The following is a 23,799-nucleotide window of genomic DNA, read 5'->3' as shown; positions in this document are numbered from 1 at the left end:
TTGTATACTGGATCTCTATCAGAATTATAAATGAACTTTTGACTCCCGTATTATGAGAGATTGACTAACTGCATGAATTATGAGATTGACTAACTGCATGAATTTTCTAAGAGACAAGACAACCTCTTAGAAGGTTAACATATTGGAGTGTATAATTTCCGGTGTCTGAGAAGAGGTAGATGAAAAGAAACCATCCCAGTGAATGTTTCTTTATGAAAGCCATGTGGAATTCCACCTTCCACTGCTGTGTTTCTGGACCTAGACAGTTCTAGTTACAGGTGCTGTGGTCACCTGTCTTACACAGTGTACAGTAAAGTGCCAATACTGTGTGGGTAATGAAGAGTGTAACTCAATATGTAAAGCTGAATAAAGTGTTGGCTTAATGCCTTTGATGGCAAGAATTTTTAGTTTAATTTCTATAAGCAACTTGTTTCTAGTCCAAGTATAAAGAAGTCACTTACCAGGCCAGCAGTGACAGATGTAGTTGTCAATGGTGTCTTCACAGGTAGCATTATTGTGACAAGGCTTTGACCAACAAGGAGGCATCAAGGTCTCACAATGCGTCCCCATGAATCCACTACCTGTGCAGTCACAATGGTAGCTAGATAGTAAATGAAAATTTCATGTCAACTCTTGGTCATCCTGAAACTAACCTTCTTTATTTTGTCTCTGTTTGTCCATCAACCTGACCCCAATGGCATAGCCTTCACACTGACCTCAAAAGCACCAGGGAGCTATCTCTGTAGACGTGAATGGTTATGTGTTTCCATAACAACGCCTTATCATTACTGATTTTAAAAAATGACAGTAAAGCTCCACGTGACATTATTTGGAAGCCAGTTTCATCAGGCATAAATTAAAGACTTAGGTGATAAGATCATAGTGATAATTACATATATGTAAAAAAATAGAAGCAACATCTCAAGTATATCAGGGTATTAGGTTACTATTAAATAGTATAGTAAATGAAATTACTAGTATTTTGAAGTTAGCAGGTAACAGTTCACACCAAATAAAGTCTACTATAAAAATCAAACTTTTTTTTCACTCAATAGAAGCACTCTTAAGTATGTTGCGATGAAGGTGTCTGTTGTTTTTTGATTATACCAATATCTTAGTTTTTCTATTTCTAATCACTTATTGACTACAACTATTTCACAGCGACAAAATTCAATCTGGTGGGGTGAGTTGTTGAATTTTTATTTAAGGAGGCTTTAAATGTAGGTGATATCTCCTCAAGGATTTAGTGTCATGACAATTAAAAGTGGATCTGCACACTTAGGTGAAATGGAAATGGTGTTTTGAGGAGATGCTTCAACCACAGAACACTTACAAACCATTCCCTATGGCACCGTGTATTTATCACCAAGCATGGATAGGGGACTGTTTAAGGATCTAGAAATGGTAGAATGCAAGGGAAATTGGTTTTATGTCTCAAATAGTTAGAAAAAAAAATTATTCATGGTTTTGTTTAATTAAAAATGCTAAAAAAAAAAATAGGGCCAGAAAGATGGCCCAACACATGAAAACTCTAGTTGTGCAAGCCTGGGGACCTGAGTTCAACTCACAACCCCACATAATGCAGAAGGAGAGGATGGACTTCATGGATTTGTCATTCCTGGATCTCCACATATGTACTGTGACACAGGCACTTACCCTAACACACACACACACACACACACACACACACACACACACACGCACACGCACGCACGCACGCACGCGCACACACACATGTGCACACACAAGTAATAATAATAATGATGATGATGACGACGACGACGACGACGACGATGACAGTGATGATGATGGTGATAATAGGGCTAGAGATATGGCTCAGTGGTTAAGAGCATGTACTGTTCTTCCAAAGGACCTGAGTTCCATTCTCAGCAGCCACGTTAGGTGGTTCACAACCAGCTTCAAGGAATCTGACACCTCTGGCCTCCTTAAACACCTGCACCCATGTGTACATTCCCCCAACACTCATATACATACAATACACATAATTAAAAAGTAAATAAATAAATACTTAAAAGAAAAAAGTATGCCACCTATAGGCTAACTATAAACAAGCTGTTAAAAAATAATAATCTTCTCTATGTGAGACCTTAGAGACATGTGTCCTATATTAAAGGAACACATCTAAGTTCACAGAAATAGAGATCCCATTTGAAAGTCATTTGGTATGTAAGAATCAATTTTCTCACATGAGTTATAGGAAAGTTGTTAATTTTTATTGTGTAAAAATAAACTCAAATCACATTAATTGATCCTCACAAAAATTAGGTATTGAGAGATACAACAGTAAAATGAAGAAATGAATCATGGCATCTTTAAGAGCAGATTATAAAGGGTACAAGTTTCCAGCCTGTGAGCCTTCCCATCAGAACCAAAATCCTTGTGTTATCTGCCTTGATGTTTTCTAGACAGCAGTACCCACTGTAGAGAGTTTTCATTCCCTTGGAAGTTTCAGTCATTCTAACCTCCCCGTCTCTGTGGTATCCGGTTAGCTGTCGCCAGGAGTATAGATTCCCATCCCAGGTTCATTGTTTGGTTGCAAGGAAAAGTCAAATGAAGACATAGGGTATGATTTAAAATTGTGCTTCATATTTTTAAAAAGAAATGTTCAATCTCACTGCTCTATTTAAAAATCTTATTATCTTATTAAATAACTTATGGCTATGTTTGAAGCACATATGCCTTTCATTATATTCATTTTGAGTTTTAGTCATTTTGAAATTAGATTTGAAGTAAGTTATGACATTCTTTTTGTGTGTGCTATTGGGAATTGAACCCATGGCCTTGCACACTCTAGGCATGTACTCTACCACCGAACTAAATCCTCAGCCCCATGTCTGATTTATTAAAAAGACGAAAAATGACTTTATTTCTACTTTTACAAGAATTTAATGATGTGAACTCATGGGAGCATCTACCATCTCTTTACTTCAGATTCCTTATTACAATTAAGGAATGGTATATATTATAATTTGGGAACAGTCATGCTCACCATGCTTCCCACAGGGCTGTTATCAAATGAGGGAATTCTAAGTTCAATGCTATTAAATGTTGCTTTCCACTTGACAGTTCTGTGTTCATAGCTTAAGCAACTATGAACGTTCTTTATAGGAATATATTATTGGATATAAACTCAGCCATCACTATACTAATTAATTATATTTATCACACAAAGATATAATTTAGTGTTACCCTTTACCCCCAAAACCAATGAGAGACTCATATTTGGAGGAGAATTGAGTTACACTTTCTGATAATTATGCTTCCTCAAATAAATTCACCCAATTCCCCAAACACCTGGAAAACCAAGATATACCAATTTAGTATCATTGCTCTTGCAGCAGAATTTATAGACAAATTCTGAAGGATTTACTTTTCCATTTGATTTATTTGCTTATTTTCATAAATATAAACCTTATGTTCAAAATTTTAACAATTGATAGCCTTGCTTTTGCATCTTCCTTATCTATAGCAGGTTTATTACATGGAGTTTAGATGTTGGTACTTTTCTATGATACATGTACTTCTCAACCATTACAAAGGTGCCCTGGAAAACCTTCGCTTAGTTCAGATGTCCACCGAATATTTTTTTGTTGTTGTTGGTTTAGTAAAATCAGAATGCCACAACTTTTCATTACTTGATGTAATTTGCAACTCAAATGGAGGCCATGAGAGCTTGAAATTCACCGCAGTTATACAATAGTGCTTGGTCTCTGTAAGCCCATCACTCATGTACAGAACACTTACCTGTTTCCTCCATCCACGCACAGACCTCCATGGAGACATGGCTGACTGGCACATTCATCAAAGTTGAATTCACAGTGATCTCCAAGGAATCCAGGCGCACAGTCACAGAAGTAAGCCCCGAGAGCATCCTGACATGTGGCACCATGTAGACAGGGCTGGGATCCACATTCATCAATTTCCAACTCACAGTTTACACCTTCGAGAGAAGCCAGCACAGGAAGCCAGAAAAGTTTTAGCAAAGTGAAAATATTTTAGCTGCTTGGCAATACTTTATTTACTAAAGCACTTGTCAAATGTTATGTTACCCAAAATAATTTTTCCTCCTCTACTCTAATTGCTATTAACTCTGGGTGCTTGTGGGAAGTTGCACAGAGCAGAGCAGCTGTCGCTAGTGAGGACTGGTGCCTACAACAGCTTGTGGCTTCTTTGTCTGTGGAAACAAATAAGCTATTTTTAGAACAAAATTATTGTTAACTGTACTTTTGTTGGAATACTAAATGGACTGTTGGTTTTCTTTTCTTTTCTTTCATTATTTTGAAACACTTAGTTTAGTTAGGCCACACAGAATAGGGGGTAAAAGCTCAGGCAGGCTGGGTTGTTGTCTTAGGACAATTACTGGCTGTGTGTTCCGGATGATATATATAGAGAGACTTTAAAAGCACAGGAAAGGACTGTATGTGCTTACCCATCCTTTACTACTGCGACGCTAATCCAGGATAACCAATCATGCATTAAAACACTGCAGGATTCCAAAGTGCCTCAGAGGTAGTGCTAAGTTTTACTTTGTTCTCCTTTCTTGAACTAAAATGCAGTAGAAATGTTCCAACAATGTATACTATTTATAACTGTCACTGGATTCTATAAACACCCCAATTAAAAAGTCACCAATATATAAAATTTGACTTATTTTTATTTTTTTTCAGAAGAAAAACATTCTATCAGTAAAAATGAAAAGTTATTCAATAGCATCAGGCCCACCCTCATTGACTAGTCCCTTTCCGACCCTCAGCATTCATCATCTGGTGTCCCTAACCATCCTCTCTCCTCATCACTCAATATGTGATCCCTAAAAAGTACAAATCTTGTTATGTCAATATTTGCAGAAAGTTTTTAAATAGCTTCTCCCAACATCTCCAGAATAAAGCAAAGTTTCTTCATAATTCAGTCACAGCTTCTAACAGATGGAAGCTACACTCCCTGCTGTGTGTGCTTGCGATGATATGATCTGTACCCACATGGATGTGCCCCTTACTAGTAATGCCTCATTCATCACCCTCTCCTTCCAAAGAGTTGGGTTGAGCAGAACAAAATTCTGGAAATTACACTTAACTGCTTATTAAAGCTTCTGATGCTGCCTCATCATCCCCTCAAAATGCCCTGTAATACCAATGGATTGATCATATTTCTTATTTTTCTCACCTACAGAACGGTGAACTCTTTTATGTCAATGTTTGTTATTTTCTGTGGCATTTGGCATATCTTCTTGAACAAAGGATATGATCAATTAATTTTCAATGAACGTTTGTTGCAACTGTGTGGTAATCTGTTTCTTTCTCTTGAACAGTGAGCTGGTGTACCAGGGCAGAGTTTCTATGTCTTCAGTAAAGCTGGGTCTGCCATCCCACAGGAACAGGGAAGTCAATTTATGGCTTTGACAAATGTTTAAAACAAATCATGTTTTCTCAAGCACTGTCCTAAATTTCTGATACACATTTGGACATATTTATCCCTTATTATGTATCTTTTGACAATTGGAGATCTGTGTTAACGTTCTGTGCCGCTAGATAACGCACATCATATGCTATCAGTGGGGAGCAGGTCTCACACAAAATACTGTCCTCATCACTCACTGCAGCAGGCAGAGAGAACAGGACACATGAAGCGGGGCCATGACAAACCACCGTAAACACCTTATCCACTATCTGCAGAGCCCATGCTTTGGAAATCACTGTGCTCCAGGTTTATCATGCTAAATTCCAGATTCCACACGATATGTGTGATCCCAATGCATTCTATTTTTCTTTAGAATAAGAATTATGCTTCCTAGTTATGGGCTCCTTATGTAAATCCCTTATGTTACTAATGCATGTTTGTGAGATGAGTGTCTGTGCACAGAGTGTAGGTAGCTCTCAATTCTGTTGCTGCTATGAACAGTCTGGTACACACACACACACAACAACAACAACAACAACAACAACAACAAAATTTTAATCAGGTAAAGGTTACTTGGACTTCTTCCTTTCTTAGTTACAGCTCCTTTGTCTCCTTCCTTTGTCTTATTGTCCTAGCTAAGACTTCAATTACTGTGTTGAACAAGAGAGTGGAAGTGGGTATCAGAGCGTTCTCAAAAGATGAAATAAAATGCCTAAGAATTTTTTTTAAATGTTTAACACCTTTAGCCATCAGGGAAATTCAAATTAGAACTAACTTGAGATTTCACCTAAACACAGTCAGAATGGTTGATTTAAAAAAATGATAACAAATTCTAGAGTGAGTATGAGGAAAGGGAGGTACTTATTCACTGATTGTGGGTGTGCAAAATCCCTACAGCCTCCTTGGAAATCAGTATGTAGATTCTCCAAAAAGATAGAAATAGATCTACTTTATGATCCAGCTATACTACTCCTGGACATATACTCAATGAACTCCCCATTCTAGTATAGAAATATCTTCTCATCCATGTTCATTGCTATTATGCTTATAGTAGCTGGGAAATGAAAACAGTTTAGATTCCCACCAACTAATGAATGGATAATAAAAAAATGTTGCATATTAACATAGTAGGATATCATCCAGCAATTAAGAAAAATGGAATTATGAAATTCACAGGTAATGGATAGAACTGGAAATAATCGTTCTGAGTTGGGTATCTGAGGCCCAGAACAATAAATGTTGCATGTTTCCTTTAATTTATTGATACTGCATTTGGATACTCAGATTTGCATGTTTCATTTGGACTATTCATTGAGGTCAGTAAATTAGTAAGCAGTAATGATGGTAAGACCCCATTGGTGAAGACACCACACACTTGAGTCATAGAATATGGAGGAATCAAGCTGGAACTGATCTGAAAGCTTCATTTCCAATGTATAGCTTCCATAGTGATTGAATGTGCTATGTTTGCTGTCCGAGGAGAAAAAATCAGCAACAGTAATACCCAGCTGAGTTCTGTGAGAGCTACAATAATGAGTGACCTGGTAGGACATACCCACTGGTACAGCGTGGTATATCATGAGGGTAACCAATTGCTTTTGTGTGATTGTCTTAGTTACTCTTCTTGTTTCTGTGACAAATTACCCTGACAATAGCAACTTAAAGAAGAAAGCGTTTATGTTACTTGCAGTTCAAGGGTATAGTCCATCATGGTGGCAGAAGCTTGAGGTGGTTAGTGACATTATATATGCAGTCAGGAAGCAAGGAGTGATAACACACTGAGTTCAGCTAGCCTTGTCTTTTTTTTATGATGACCAGGACCCAAACCCAGAAAATGGTGCCACCCACTTTTATAGTGGATCTCCCCACCTCAATTACCTTAATCAACATATTCCCTCATAAGCATGGTCAGAGGATAATCTAATCAAAATAATCCATAACAGGTGTGCCTGGATGCTTGTCTCCTAGGTGATTCCAGATCCTGGCATCTTGACCCTGTACCAGCAACATTAGCATCATGTGGGACTTGTGACAAGTACACATTCTTGAGCCTCTTCTCAGATCTATGGAATCAGATACTGTATTTCCACGGCAAGTTCTTCAGGTGGGTTTGATGCATGCTAAAGTTTGAGAGCCATTGGTACACATTGTAAGTTCATTAAGTTGGAAGTATCACTGGAGATTTCAGCACATGTTTTTATTAGAGGCATCAAAGTTTCCCTAGATAAAATAAGTGTGAAAATATTCTTTCTTTGAAAAATGGTAAGTGAGCTTTCTTTCTAGTCACTGTCAAGGCTGCCTTTTTCTTTTTATGGCCTGGATAATTCTTCCAGGTGAGATCCTAAAGTTTTACACCTAGATTTTTATGCCTTCTAAACTATGAACCAAAATCAGTTTTTAAAATATAATATTTTGGTTATGAAATAAAAATATATCTTATGATTTAAAAGTAAGTTTAATGTGTACCTCATATGTAAAAATTAAAATTATGTGATTCTAATTCTTAAATAATTAATATACTGAAGATCTATTTTTAATTTCTTCATCCATTCTTTCATTTTTTGTGTGTATGTAGGTGGTTTTTATATGTATGTTTGGACATGGTGTCTCACTGAACCTAAAACTCACCAATTGGCTGGCTTGGTTAGTCAATTAGCTATAGGGAGGTTGGAATTATAGACAAGAAGTATAGAAGTGTGAATTGCACAGACTTTTACCTGGATGTTACGGATCCAAACGCAAGGCTTCATGCTTGCTCTGGCGGGCACTGTCCCAACTCAGCTATCTCCCTAACCTTTCAAATATTTATTTTATAATGAAGGAAAGGAATATTTTCACTGGAAATTCCAATACATGTTTTTACTCGATTTTTATTATCCAATTGGTCTTTCCCAGCCCTACTACAACCCAGTTTTCTAATATTGCAAGCGTCTTACTAGAAAAGGTGTACACTATTATCTGGTCAACTTTAAGGAGGACCTCAATTACATGAGGATTCATTGCATAAACTTGAACTAAAACCAGACAAACGCTCCAAGACAGAGTCCTTTTCGCTAAAGAAAGCTCTCAGTACTTTCTGTGAGCTTCAACTGTAGCTGTTGCTTATGCAAACAGACTCTCACCTAAAGCTTCAGTTTGGCTGGGGCTCAGCTCATTTCTGCAGCCAATGAATCACAGCTCATGAAATGCAATAGAGTGCACAGAGGATTCACGCAGTGTGAACCCTCTCCACATGCTGTGGCTCTTTCCCTGTCCTACCTCTCTGTCTTTTAAAATTTATTTCCTTTTCTTGCCTTGCTGCTCACAAGCACACAGGCTTTTTTCCACCCTGTAAACCCAGTTCTTTATGATCATTCTCAATTCAGATGTGGCACACAGCAGCCGGGTCACTGTAACTGTTTCCAAGATTCATTAGGAGATCTAGATAGAGTCAGGGAACTCAAGAGCATCCAGGCCGATTGTTCACGGTCTTCTTTTTCTCTTATCAACTTTGGCTTTCCCCTTGATTCTACTCATCTTCTCTGAGATTTCTAGTAATTGGTCTAGACTGCTACAAACATCAGTATCTGTGGGATAGCTATGAAGTAAACCCACAAAGGTCTCTAAGTTCATATGAACTTAATTTCTGGCTCCCATTCCTAGATATTCTTAGAATTATCAATTAAATTTGACTCTCTGAAGGTAGGGTCTGAACATTTCTGTTCCACATTGCTAGGTAATTGGCATTTCAGGGATGAGAGCCAAGATAGGCTACCAGAACACAGGCTACTCTACTCTGTAGGTGACTGATGAACAAATGAGCCTTTGACTGTATTCTTGCAGCTGAGCAAATCCAGCCAGCTATGAGTAGTCCTGCTTCTTCTGGCCTGATGTGTATTTCATATAAATTCTATTTTGTAATTACATTTTAAATATGGCTCACGAAAAGCTGAGTTATAAAAATGTGTCCGGTTGCTTAGAAAACAAGAGAAAAATATAGCCTTATGAGAACAACACCATTTTGTCAATGGACTTATTGTTACATTTCAGTGTTTTACCAGGCAAAGAATGTTGGTTATTTTGAGCCCAGAACAGACATCATGTAACGCACAGCGTAAATGAATTAATTGCAGAGAGAAGTGCATTGTTGGAAAAAATTTCAATAATTTTCATATTTTGAATATACCCTTGACATTCTTTATGTCTAAATTTAGACTATAGAAAAGATTTCAATTAATGTTCAGCCCTAAATAGGACACTTGTCCCTTCCCTTCTAATGCTCAGGGAACATTCAGAAGAGGGGTTGGAAAGCAAGTAATTGCTGGAAGATAAGGAGAAGAGTTGCAAAATGCCATCTTTTGGATAAGACATAGCCATTAGAATTACAGACTTAGAGCAGTTGGGAAGCCTGTACTGCGTCAGCAGCCAGGCAGGGACTCGGGTGTTCTCATGCCTCACTGCTGACCTATTTGCTCCCAGTAGAATCAGAAAGAGTGTGAGCCATTGTTTTTATTTGTATACCCACTAGTGACCCCACCAGGTGCCAATGAGAATAATTCCATTCCCATGTGCCCAGAGATGAACCTGGTTAGACTAAATAGTTCACAAACCCAAACAAAACAGAAAGTAATGAATCCAGGCAGGGACCTGGTATGAAGGGAGGAATGATAGGGATGGGAGGGAAATAGGAATGGGTGGTGGGAGAGGGTAATTATAGATATGTATGAAATTGCTAAAAATTGTATTAACTCTTAAAAATGCAAAAATATATCATTGAAACTTTGTGAGCAGTCAAAATGTGATGTACCATTATTCCATCTTTCTAAGAGATGAACTAAGAACTGGCTTGGTGCCATTTATCTGCTAGAGCATTCTTAAGCCCTGGAACCTACCACTTTGTACACTGCCTTCCTAATAGGCTGCATGAAATATGGGGCTTTGGGCCAACGAGGGTAGGCCTGAGGCAGAACTGAAGAAGTAGAAGGAACAGAAAACCATAACTGTCTCACCCTGAAAGTGGCTCCATGAAGCCCATGGGCTGAATCCAAAGGTATTTGTCATTCTTATTGTTTTAAAGTTTTATTTTATTTTCAATTGAAATAAGTGTAGATTTTTGTGAATATACTATAATGTTTAAATATGTGTATGCATTGTGGACTGACGAAATCAAGCTAATCAGTACAAGCATTTACTGTTTTGCTTTCTGTGATGAGAACACTTAAAATTCTTCTTATGGTTGGTTGAAATACGTACTATTATCTAGTATAGTTCTCATGCAATAGAACCCTAAAACTCATTTCCCTTACCTGCTGTCACCTGGTACTCGTTTACCAACATCTTCTCTTTCCTTATTCATGCTCCACTGTCTGCCAGTCTACGGCAGCCACCACTTCATAGCCTGTTCTTTGTGTCAGCCATTTTAGATTCCACGTGTGAGATTGGCTCTTGGTACCCGGCTGACTTCACTTAATACAGTGTCCTGTAGGCTCATCCAAAATGCTCCAAATGCAGAATATAAATGACCAAGAGGTGCATGAAGAGACTTTCAACATTTCTGATCACCAGAGGACACAAACTGTGGTATTATCTTACAACTGTGATATTGGCAGTGTTGGAAACGAGGAATGACGGTAAGTGCTGGGAAAGTTTTGAGGGAAAGGGAACTCTCTTTTGTTGGTATGTTATGAATTTTAGAAAGCAGTATGGAAGAACCTCAAAAAACCCTGAAAATTTGTTTACCATGTGATCTAGTCACCCCACTACTGAATAGATAGCTTAAAATGGGTATTTTAAAGAGACACTTGCCTTCTCTCATTCACTGAAGCACTATTCACAATAGCCAAGATATGGTAGAAAGCGAAGTATCTATCAATGAATAGACAGGTTTTATTTAAAGATGCCACCTGTACACAAAGCAATAGTAATTAACATTTGTAAAACCTGAATCTGAGCTTGCAGTTACGTAGAACTCTGACTGAAACAGCAGTAATGATGAATCACACCTGCTCACAAACTCAGTGAATTCACCAAGTTTTCAGTATTCAGCAAGCTTTCTATCTAGTTATTAGTACCTTCCAGGACTTGGCCATTTTCATAAGTGATTAGACATTTATATTATTGAATATGCGCTCAGGGTGCTGATGTAATTGCACTTACCAGAGTACTCTTGAGGGCAGACACAAGTGTATCTTCCTATCTCATTGAGGCACACAGCCTCATTCATGCAGGGATCAGAAACACATTCATCTACTTCCAAGTCACAATGCCGGCCTTGGTATCCAGGCACACAGAAGCAGGAGTAGCCATTGACTCCATCCTGGCACACAGCCCCATTGTGGCAAGGGCTGGAAGCACACTCGTTGTGATCTGTCTCACAGAACCTCCCAGTGTATCCAGCAGGGCAAATACAGACCGGGTGCGCAGGGTCTTTATGGCAAGTGCCTCCATGTTGGCAGGAGTTCCCTCCACAGGAATCGATGGCAGTTTCACAGGTCAGTCCACTGTACTCAGGAGGACATTGGCACAGGAAGCCCTTTTCTCCTGGAGTGCTCACACAAGTGGCATTTCCTTGGCAGGGACTGGAGAAGCAAGGGTCTTTCCCATCTTCACAGTCTTTGACCAAATTACTGTCTACGTCTGAACAACAATTGTCTTGTGGAAAACCCTTGCACACGGAACTGTTTTGGCAAGAATTTGAGAGGCACCCAGTATGGTTTTTATTGCAAAACGAATCTAAAAGGAAATATAAAATATCAAGATTAAATTTACAAATGGCTGAGGGTAAAATTAAAGAACACTCTTTTAAACATACACATTACTGAAACATATCACCGGATATGTTCTAACGTTGAGTTTTAAGTTTTCCTTTACCCAGAAGTTTTCTATAGTTGTTAATAAGAAACTAAGACAGGAGCTGGGGAGACACCTTGGTCAGCAAAACGCTTGCTTTGCAAACGTGAAAACCCAAGTTCGATCCCCAGAAACTATAATTAAAAATCAAGGTTTGATAGCAGACACTTGTCATTCCAGAGCTGGAGAAGTGAATCCTGGGCACTCACTGGCCAGTCAACCTAGTCTAATCAATGAGTAGAAGGCCAATGAGAGACCCTAAGGAATAACATCTGAGGTGGTCTTTGACTTACACATGTGTGCTCACATCCACACTTGCACACATGCACATACATAGGTACACAATGCAAACACACACATATGCACGCATGCATGAATAAGAAGCAACAATGACTTCACAGCATTTCTTCTGCATCTTCCCCTCCTCGGGTCTAAGTGCAGTAGAATAATGAGAACCGAACACTGTTATTCCCTCCAGCTCCTCAGAGTTCTGATGCTCACCTTCTCTTGTGGAAGACTTTAGGGAATACTAGATCACTTAGAAAGTCATCTGTGAATCAGTTGCTTAACTGAAACACATATTTAAACAAATTCCATTTCTTGATTTATGAGTGGCTGTTTAATCAGCATCACTATTTTATGCTCTAAAAAGCAAAGCTTAGAAAAATGAAAAATAATAATAATAAAAGAATCCTGGTTATCTAATGGGGTACTCTGCGCTAAACGTTCCAGGTCTTCACACATAGCATTTCTCAATCTCACAGCAACACAAAATAGTTGCATCCATCCCACAGACCAAAGCAGGTAATGTCCTGCTACAAATAAATTGAAGCCAAGGGTATAAACTTCATTTTCCTGAAAACCTTTTCTGTTCGAGGAATCTATTTTTGAAAACACAATTGGAATAATGCTCCCAAGAAAAGCAATAATTCTGTGACTCTCTCTAAATTGATTGGATACATTTCTAGTTTATCATCTGAAGCATGGCGTGCCGGAGGATGTGGAACATCTTAGAACTCCTTAGAAGGCTGTTGTGTGATGAGACCTACAACCCTAGTACTCGGTAAACAGAGGCAGGTTTCAGTTTGAAGCCAGCCTGAAGTACGCAGTGAGACATTGTCACTCTTGTGTGTGCACACACACATGTGCACACACACACACACACACACACACACACACACACGAGAGGAAGTCATATAAATCAGAATTATATGCCTGACTATACTACTAATTTAATTTGAAGATAGAAAAACATTTAAGTCCTCACAGATTCACACCTGACTCTTTTACTTGATTTTCAGGAAGACTCTGGGGACCGTGAATGAAAGTGACAGTGAGACCATGAAAGAAGACATTCATTCTAGGAAATCCTGTCAGTAATCCAACAGGAGAAAAACAAGCAGATTTCTACTAAAAAAGAAACCCCAGCCCCCCAGATGTGCCATCAGGATCAACATTAAGCAGAGCGGAAAGTGGAGCCTCATGAGGGATGTGTCAGAGAAGAAAAAATGCAGCGTTCTGTGTGTGAGGGAACAGCAAGTAAACAGAGCAAGTCTAAAACTCAAAAAATCTTTTACTGCTATTAGTTTGGGGAAAATGCTAAAAGCCATACAGGAAGGGAAATGAAGTCACTGTAGGTCGGTAGGTGAAATCAATACAAAAACCGAAGAGAAAGTAAAATAAAATTGCAACTTCTGAGAGTAACACTTTGCTATAAAGTAATATAGCGGTAACTGATATTGGGAGCAGTAGACTTTAGTGGTGTGTGTGTGTGTGTGTGTGTGTGTGTGTGAGAGAGAGAGAGAGAGAGAGAGAGAGAGAGAGAGAGAGAGAGAGAGAGGCTGAAGAATTAAATTTTGTCACATTAGGATGCCAATACTTTGTTTCGCTTTGCTTTGCTTTGCTCTACATAGTCCTGGCTGTTCAGGAACTTATTATGTAGACCAGGCTGGCCTCACAGAGATCCACCTGCCTCTGACTCTGCAGTGTGGGGCTTAAAGATGTGCGCAACCACGCCCAGCTGGGATGCCAGTACTTCACGTATTTAAAGGTGAAAGAAACATCTGAGAAATATAAATCAAGACAAAAGGAAACTGTTAGATGTGGCTCAAGGAATTTGTCCTGGAGTGTGCACCTCTGGCGTGTGAAGTCGTCATAGCCCTGGGGATTCTGAGAGGATTACTGAAGTAAATTTGATAAAAAATACTTGCAAAACAAGCCAGGTGGATTTAAATACAGTCCACACTCTGCCCCCCATTGTTCTGTTTCTCTGTACACCGTGACACTCTTCTAGTGAGAGTACAAGCCTCGTACTTTCCTCTCCTTGTGCCTGCTGCCACTACTATGTAGGTTGTGGATGTGTCCCTAGGTGCTAGCAGGCCTCAGAGATGCAGGTCAGCACCCGTGCACTGACTAACGAGAACAATTATCTGTCAGAAAGAACACTCTATTTTTTCAAATTTATAAAGTAACTTCAATTTACTACGTTTTATTTGACGTGGTCTCACCTAGGCAAGCCTCAGACTTGCACTTCTTCTCTCTTTGCTTCCCGACATGTTGGGATTATAGGCGTGTGTCACCCTGTCTGGCTAATCTAATGCTTTATCGAGACAAATGGATTAAATAATTAAATAAGCAGTTAAGGAAACGGAGCTAAGGCAAAAACTTATGATGGACGACTATGACCTAAGGATAACGGCCACTCCAACTTTTCCAGGATACTTGTGTAATAAAAAAGTCACACGTGTCATGCGCAGCATACTGCATTCTCTCAGTAAAAATGAAAATAATTTTAATAATTATTATGCTTTCGAGACAGACCCATTAATAAGATTAAAATTTATCATTGGGATTTAGTCCCCAGGAAAACGGGCGTAGAGAATCTGGCCTTCACAGTAGCTTTCTCACTGAGTAGGAAACTTCACTGGGTGGTGAATGTGCAGAATAGAGGCTACAGCATCCTTTCTTTGCAGTAACGAGCGCCATCTGCTGGCGCTCTTAAGAATCTTCATTAGTTTTAAACTTTTCCTTTTCCTCCTTTTTCTTGTCTCTTTAAAAGCAGCAGGAAAATGTCCCGATTGATCCCAATGAACACATCCGCAGTAAGCCTGGTGCAATTGAAGCACCCTAAGGGGCCCTTGCTGCGGGTCCAGCAGGGCTTCCCCCTCCTCCATAGAGATGCCCATAAGGAGCCCCGAGGGCAGAGAACAGTGGCAGAAGGGGGAAAAAGCATTTCCCGTAGTTTTTATAAGTAACTACTTTTGCATTTCCCATTTCCATCCTAAAATGAAATAATTCTGCTTGTTGAAAAGTAGGAATTAATTTTACCAGTTTTGAAGATATTAAAGACTCATATTTTTTTTTGCGTGTATGCGTCAGTATATATTATTCTGTAATTAAATTTATACGGAAAACAGGCACATTGGCAATTTAGCTACTTGTGAGGTGGGCCATATTTATTTGCCTTGTGAAACAAGAATGGATCTTTCTAGGGTGTTTGTGTGTGTGTGTGTGTGTGTGTGTGTGTGTGTGTGTGTGTGTGTGTGTGTAGGGAACAGTTTAATTTTTCAGAGATTGCTTTTGACAGTGTTTACTCTTTAGTCCGTTCTGGTTTTCCTCTACTTGCCAAAGAAGAAGATAACTGAATGATATTTGGATTTTCGACTATCTGAAAAATTATCAGGTTATCGTTCAGTATCACCTCTTTGTTAGCTTTTCTATTAACCGATAAAGAGAGAGAAGCAGAGGGGACCACAGGGCGGCCCCGACCCTGTCTCTGCCTGAGGAGCCTCATCTGTGAAACATGAGCAGGACAATTTGTCTCAGGATTTTTTAATGGAGATTAAATCATTAGGTTTTAATCCTTGGCAAATATACTAAACACTAGATAATCACTAATCACTAGGTTATGATAATGATCTAACTAACCATACCGAGAACAAGATGTGTTGTGTAGTCCTCTGCCCCTATTTATCTTAATACACACTCTAACAGTTAGTTCCTGAGTATGAATTAAGCAAGCCATGGTTTTTTAATGAAGTGTCTTTGTACCAGGCAGGCACATGTATATGGCCACCAACTACAATCACTACATACGACCCATCTGTAAAGAAGTAATGGTTAATAGTCATTAAAAACCATTTTCACCTAAGTATTCTGTTGTTTGCACTTTTTCAGTCTTTTCTCAGGACTTGAGAGTCTCTAAGCATGTCTGCCATTCACTTTTATTGATACTGAATTTAAGCATCAAATTCACACTCTGTCATCAGAAAGATGGGAAGGGGGGAAGGATGGAACTACTATGTATCATATCTGGGTCAAAAATAGCAATTTTAATGTGTCCGTATTTAGCCAACTAAACTCGACCCACTACTTTCCCAGTAGTATATGCACACTTATTTGGGTTCATATTGCTCAGAGGCATGAATTTTCCTGGATTTATTTATTTATTTATTTATTTATTTATTTATTTATTTATTTATTTTGTTTTTCCCAGACTAGTAGGACATGGCCAAGGACTTAGAGAACTCATTTCTGAGGGATGTGCTAGGTTTGGTGTAGACTAACTTTGAAAACATGACCAGGCAGTGCTTTCCGTTTTAATTTTATCTCACATTTAATCACACCAAAGGTGGAGATAAACAAAGGATTTATGGTCCCAAAGTGTGATCATCCCAACAGCATGTAGTGAATGATTTCTGATGTTTTTATAGAGAAAATTAAATATTTACTAATGAGATGCTGTAAAAATGAGCAGGGAAGTATAAGCGTGTTGACAGAGTCAAGCCCAAATCAACAGGTCTAAGAATTTTAATTTATGAAAATGAGGGCATTTGCTGAATTCTCTTTAGCCTGGATTTCTGCAGAGAATGAAATTCTATTCTAGGTCTGGGCGGCGCAGGGGTTGGTGCAGGAGAGAAGCGTATCTTTATTCAGGACATAGTCAAAATGGCTTGCACATGGTAGGTGGTGAACAGAAAAATGTTGAATAATGAATGAGAGAGCAAAAAATAGCTGAATTCTCATTTAAGCCTTGCTAGGAAATTCTTCCTTTGACCTCTTTTGGTAAAATCAAGCAGAACAAGTCATCAGTTAAACCACTCCCTTTGATCCACGCTATGACAGAATCCACATGGAACAGTTAAACTAAGATGGAGATGGATTCTTTTAAGACAATCTATTCCCCTGGTATTTCTGCTGTATCCCCAAAGCTAGGCATTCACCGTCATATATGCAGTTATCTCTGAGTATCTGGTCTCAGATACCAAATCAAGGCCAATATAATATACTGGGAAGAGTACAGGTACATGGCTAACTGGCTAGGTTTAAATTTCGGTTCAACTAACTTCTGTCTCTGACTCTAGGAAAATGATCGTCACAGTGCCTCAGTTTCCTTACTTTTAATAGGGAAAATTCAGGTGCACAGCAGGTGGGCACACAGGCTTGGGATCCTAGGTTTACAGTTCGGCTCTATTACTTATTCCTCTCTATGGGTTTTGTGGTGTAAATACGAAGGTTTCATTTTCATAAAAATGGTACTATCCCATAGAATCACTGGAATGATTAAATTAATTATCAGATACCTAACAGTGCTTGGCACAAATGAGCATGGTCAGTTATTGGTATTTTTTTGTCATTTTTATCATCAAGAACAGAATTAATGATATACATATAAGATTCCTTGAAAAAAGTCAGGCATTAACTAGTTTTGTTTTGTTTCATTTTTTTTGTTTTGTTTTGTTTTGTTTTGTTTTGTTTTGTTTTGTTTTGTTTTGTTTTAAGACAAGGTTTCTCCGTGTAGTTTTGGTGCCTGTCCTGGAACTCACTCTGTAGACCAGGCTGGCCTCGAACTCAGAGATCTGCCTGGCTCTGCCTCCCGAGTGCTGGGATTAAAGGCATGTGCCACAGCCACCCGGCACCATTAACTAGTTTTTAATTAATACCATTTGCTTTTCCATGGAAGATTCCAAGCCCAAACACTGTGGGAGTGCTCTATTAACTATGAAGTTCAATTTACATAGTTGGTGCTTGATAAAACACTCTTCAGTAAATCAATTCAAGAAAGGTGACTTTATGATATCAAAAAAGAACATTTTGTGTTTTTAGAGTTCTAAAACTACCATCAATATCCTCTTAAAACCAAATGGCATACTCTATGTAGGTAGAGGCCAACTCCTCCATATTTACTACAGTTAATTCTCGGGCAAACCCTGGTGTGCAACTTCCTTGCTCCAGCTGAGGAGACTGGCCACAGTTCACTGATGTCACTTGTACCTCCAAGACTGTATTCTATTACCACTTGTTTACAGGGTCCATGGCTTTTTGAGAAACTTTCCTATGAATATATTTTGAGAATCTTGAGTAAGATAAGCATTTTGTAAGATGTTTTTCTATATACTTTCTGATTGTTAACACTACCATAGATGGAGTTAAGTCCCTTCCAATCCAAAAATATAAAGCTTCCCTATGTAATAAAAACATCTAGGCTCCCCACTATATAGCCTGCACACCTAAGAAGAGGTTTGGATTGGTGTTGATCATTATGGTTTGGGCGATGCATCACATGGGTCTTGCCTGGGGCTGCAATCATGCACACCACATCGGAGGTGCCTTCCTTCTATCAACCTCAGAAAATGACTAAGTAATGCAAATCGTGAAGACCACTTTTAGTAAATGTCAGTCAGTGAACATTTTAATAGGGTTTCATCATGTTTCTTTGCCATTTAGAATCAATCAGTCCTAGGCTCATGATGTTATTATAACCAGCATACACTTACTAATGATAGAATTTTACTTGAGAGAATAGACAAGCACTTCATTATAGCCGTCGCTTCTAGTAAACCAAAATGGAGATTCTTACTGTATAACTAAAACTATCCTAAATAATAAAGAACAAATTTTCCTCGGTATATAAAACCATGTTCTAAGACATGATCTGCAAACACAGCTACAAATTGTCCTCTGTTGCAAAGCAATCATCAGAGAAGCTTAGTGACACTGGCTTGCCACTAAAATCAATCTGAATTTACTGGTACAGTCTTATCCATGTGCCAAGTAAATGGACTGTATACAATCAATACTGAAGAAAGCAGTAGGCATAACTGGTACAATATACTGAAAGCAGCCTTTCAAAGTCTAAGAAATCCTTCTAAACACTAAAATGGTATATATAGATCATCAACAGAAACATCACTATATATACATACATAAAAGGAATTTTAACAGAGTGGCTCTATGGTGTGGGCATGGCCTCTCCCAGATATCGTCGGCTATCAAATCAAACGCCCAGTGCCAGGAACAGGTGACCTTTCTTTAAGCTGTTGTCAGCGGGGACCCACAGACAGCCCACACTACAAGCTATTGCATTCCTCTTGGTTACCCCCCCCCCCCCGACTTCATTCTAAGACCCACTGCTGAAGACAGCACGTGTTTCAGACATGGAACACGGAGAAATCAAGCTGGTATCAACCTGGAAGTTTCATCTCTGCTGGCTAACATTTATGATGCCAGAAGGTTCTATTTACAGTGAGGGGGGCGGGGGGAGTGTTCAACAATAAAACTCATCTGTGAGCACTGTGAGTTACAATCATGAGTGACCTGGCAAGATGGGCCCACTGCTGGGATAGCGACATGGAGGGTATAGGGGTAAAAGGCACTTTTTATTGTATTAAAGCCACCCGCAATATAGAACTCACATCTAGTGCTCTAACTGGGCCAAAAGCTTGTAACTGGCTATGCCATAGACCTCCGAGGAGAGTCTAATACTATTACCCTGTTAAATTTAAACAGGCCCCAACCTATTATCTTTATACTCACAGACTAGTACGTCTCTCAACCCTCATCAGAGAAGCTTCCTTTTGTAGTGGATGGAGATTAATACTGAGACTCACAGTTGGTTGTTGTGCAAAGAATAAGACTGTGGAGTGCTCAGCTCTAAATCAGGAATCTATATCCTACCACCCTATCCCCCACCACACACACACACACACACACACACACACACACACACACACACCAGGTTCAGGGGTCATGGTTAAACAGGGAGCAGAAAGACTTCAGGGCCAGAAGCAGTGGTCATCTATAACAAAACAGTATTTGCTGGACATGACAGGGCCATTCCGCACATGAACTCACAAAAGCTGTACCTGCCTAAGAAGACCAGCACCCAATCAAGCCAACTAAAAGCCCAGCATGGAGTCATCAAGTCTCACCCCTCGCTGGAAGCTATTGGTAATTGATGGCTTTGGGGGAAGGGGGAGCCAATTTTGTTCTGGGGTATGACCCCAGAAAGGCAACCTATGCTCCAGTAGATGGTTATGGCTCTATACCCATGCTTATAAGGCAGCACTGAGTAAACAGAGCAGCCTTTTAAAAAAGAGAGAGTATATGACAGGGGAGAAGAATCATAGTGAGGATATGAATTAGAGCGGAAGAAACAAAAGTAGACGATCAAAACACACTGTATATATGCATAAAAAGCCTGAAAAATCAAGTCAAAAATAATAAAGCAATTTAATGCTATTACTGACATAAAATGCCTCTAAATACTTGGTTCCTGAGGGTAATGCATAACCCTATAATTTTATTTACTTTCTATGAAAAAATTATGGGATATAGAAATGTTATATTCATCTTATAAATGTGGAATTTTTCTGGAATGTCAAATAACTTCTTTGGTTTTGTGCATCTCATATATAACAGAACGGAATGCCAAGGGACTTTAAGACATTTATTTGAAAAAAAAAAAATAAGTCAAATAAAGAAGAAAGAGTCAGGAAAAGAAACACTGAAAAGGTTATTTCAACCTGTTCTTCCCCAGCATCAGCGTTCATCTGCAGCAGCAACTGGAGTGTTGTTAAGCTGCAGCTTCAGCACGTTCTGGCTGAAGCCTGACATTTGCTTTCCTGGGAAACTCGCAGCTGCTGCTGTTGGCCCAGAACTACACGGAAATAGCATGTGTTTGCACCAGCTCAGCCTCTCAGGAGCTCAATGGGAGCCCCGTAGGCAGCGAGGGTTCTACGAACTCCATTAAAAACAAAGCACAGGGCTGGGGAAAGGGCTCAGCGGATGAAGGCGCTTGCTGCCAAGCCCGACGACCTGAGTTCAGTCTCTGGGACTGGCATGGTGGAATGAGAGAACCAACTCCCCCAAATCCAAAAGCCATGGACGTGGGTGTGCGCACACATGAGCGCGCGCACACACACACACACACACATACCATAAATAAATAATAAATATAAAAACATAAATTGAGAAAAATAATTTCAACATATTTAGTTTAACCAAGTATACTGAAAATACTATCATTTCCACATACAATCACTATAAAAATGACCGAGATAAAATGCCACCGTTTGTTTTCTCTTTGAAACCCGGTGCATACTTTACACTTTGACTTGTTTTCACCGCCATATGTGAGTAGTGGCTGATGCCCCAGACAGTGTGGCTCTTGATGTTCTCATGTGTTTGTAGAAGCAACTAACCTCTGGAAGAATAATGCAGGGGTGATGACTATGTAAAATATCATTCTTTCTGCAATTTAAAATACATTATTTTATTATTGTTGTAACTACAAAGAAGGCATCTCAGTATGTTCCATGAGAGTCATTTGTAAGTGATCTTCAAATAGTGCCCATCCTCAGAAGCTCTGGACAAGGCGTGCTGGGTTCATATCTCCCAGATCCCAGTAATCTTGTGGATCTCCAGCCTGAGCAGCCACAGGACTTACAGTTTCTAAGACACATTATTATTATAACAGTCATCTTGTATTTCCTCAATGGTTCTTCATTTCTTTGTTATTAAAAAATTAAGTCTTTAAGTTTAAGAACTAGACTTCTTTGGTGTGTCTGTGTATATGATCTATGTATTCAGTTATGATAGAACACTTTATTTTATTCTCCCGTGTGTGTGTGTGTGTGTGTGTGTGTGTGTGTGTGTGTTACATGAGTGCATACATGCATGCTCACATGTGGGCACATATGTGTAAGAGTGTATGTGCACGTGTGCGTATGTACTTACAGAGGTCTAAGATGGCCCTCCAGATTTCTACGTGGATCCTGGGGATCTGAACTTCAGTCCTCATGCTCACCATTGGTGCCACAAGTGCCATGACCACTGTGCTCTCTCCCAGTCCTTAATTACATGCTTTGAACACTCCTGTGAGTCCTGAATAGTTCAGAGAACACATGCTGATTGTTTGCTCTTCTGTTTAATTGGTTTCCCTGGGGAAATTGCTCTTGCTCATTCTATGGCTCACTACACTTGAACAGAGGGAGACTGATTTGCTTCTGCAGGTCCCTCTAAGTTGTGGATGGAATCTGGGGGGAAACCCAGGTTACTGTGGCGACCAGCTAACTTGGGAGCTATCCTGAATAGATTTCGTTTTCTTTCTTCAGCTAGAAGCTCCATGGCACTGAGCGTAACAGCTGTGATGCCACCGTGCCCCTGGCCTGGATATGATTTGGAGGAGTTTGAGTGGCTCCCTGCCTGGCAAGTTCTGGCACAGGCTGTTCTGAGCAGGGCCTTGGTGCACACAGATATGCCTCAGCTCTTCTGCACAACCTCACGGCACACATGCAAAACAGGTCTTGATCTCACAGGGACCCATTTGGCAGACTCTCCCCAGAAGGGAAAGGCAAATGTATAAGTAATGCATTCCGAGGCTGCATGGCTTAGCATGAAGCCCCAGGGAAAAGAAAATCCTGATGCTTGAAAACTCCCAGGGAGATGCAGGGGTGTTGACATCCTTCTGAGAGCTAGAAGAGAACATCTCATATGTGGAATTGGCAGCCTAACTAAAGAGAAAAGCATGAAGGCATTGGAATGACTCTGTTGTAAAAAAGTGCATAAGGAGTCAGTCACACCCCAGAAGTCCCCAATCTTAAATATGGCCGTGACCATCTGTTTGGAAGGCGTGCCTCTGCACTTAAAATGTTTTGCGAGCTAGTGGGAAAAGAAGGGTGAAGTCAATCAAATAATTCACTAATTCGAGATCTGTAAATTGAATATATTAATCCAAGTTTTGTTTAATAATAGTATTTAAAGTGATGTTTTTAAAATAAAGCCTATATGTTACTCATTACTGTACATATCTCCAATACTCACTGACTCATTGAACTGAAAGAAGCAAGCCGTTCTTATCTTCTGTAACAGATGATATGATCACATTTAAGCTTTGCATCATTATTTCTCTTAAAAAACTGTATCCAGCCCATCCTCCTGTGTCCTGTGCTTATTGTCTGTCCTTTGAACTTTCACTGAGAAGCTCTTAAATGGTGCTTATAAATGAGCTGGATGTCTTTGTTTGGCTCTGTCCCATTTTTCCATAGTAAAATTTAATAAATTCAGCAAGGTTACTAATATCCTTTCATAACACTTTACTGCATTATAAGTCAAATAGGGCTCATCCATGACTTAGAGCATGTCGAATGGTATAACAAGATATGAGAAGTTAAGCTGCACAAAGCAGAGAAGTATCTCCACATACGACAGAGTACAATGGCATGGCCACTGTGCTAGTATGCATTATTCTGCTACATCAACAACCTTTGGACC

At 39.4% G+C, this 23,799-nt stretch overlaps 1 protein-coding gene across 1 annotated transcript in view; it reads right to left on the bottom strand.

Annotated features, from left to right (window-relative positions):
• Crb1 (crumbs cell polarity complex component 1) overlaps positions 1 to 22,354 on the bottom strand; it is a 146,714-nt gene extending 124,360 nt beyond the window's left edge. The window contains exons 1-4 of the mRNA XM_059280190.1: positions 22,264 to 22,354; positions 11,554 to 12,171; positions 3,766 to 3,961; positions 462 to 601 (exon numbers count right to left, since the gene is read on the bottom strand). Coding sequence (XP_059136173.1) covers positions 462 to 601; positions 3,766 to 3,961; positions 11,554 to 12,171; positions 22,264 to 22,354 — 1,045 coding nt within the window. The remainder of the gene's footprint in view (positions 1 to 461; positions 602 to 3,765; positions 3,962 to 11,553; positions 12,172 to 22,263) is intronic.
• Positions 22,355 to 23,799: the final 1,445 nt, after the last annotated feature.

This window comes from Peromyscus eremicus, chromosome 15 (genome assembly GCF_949786415.1).
Source record: "Peromyscus eremicus chromosome 15, PerEre_H2_v1, whole genome shotgun sequence".
Classification (NCBI taxonomy): domain Eukaryota; kingdom Metazoa; phylum Chordata; class Mammalia; order Rodentia; family Cricetidae; genus Peromyscus; species Peromyscus eremicus.
Note: the sequence above shows the minus strand (reverse complement) of the source record. Positions and strands in the feature narration are given on the sequence as shown.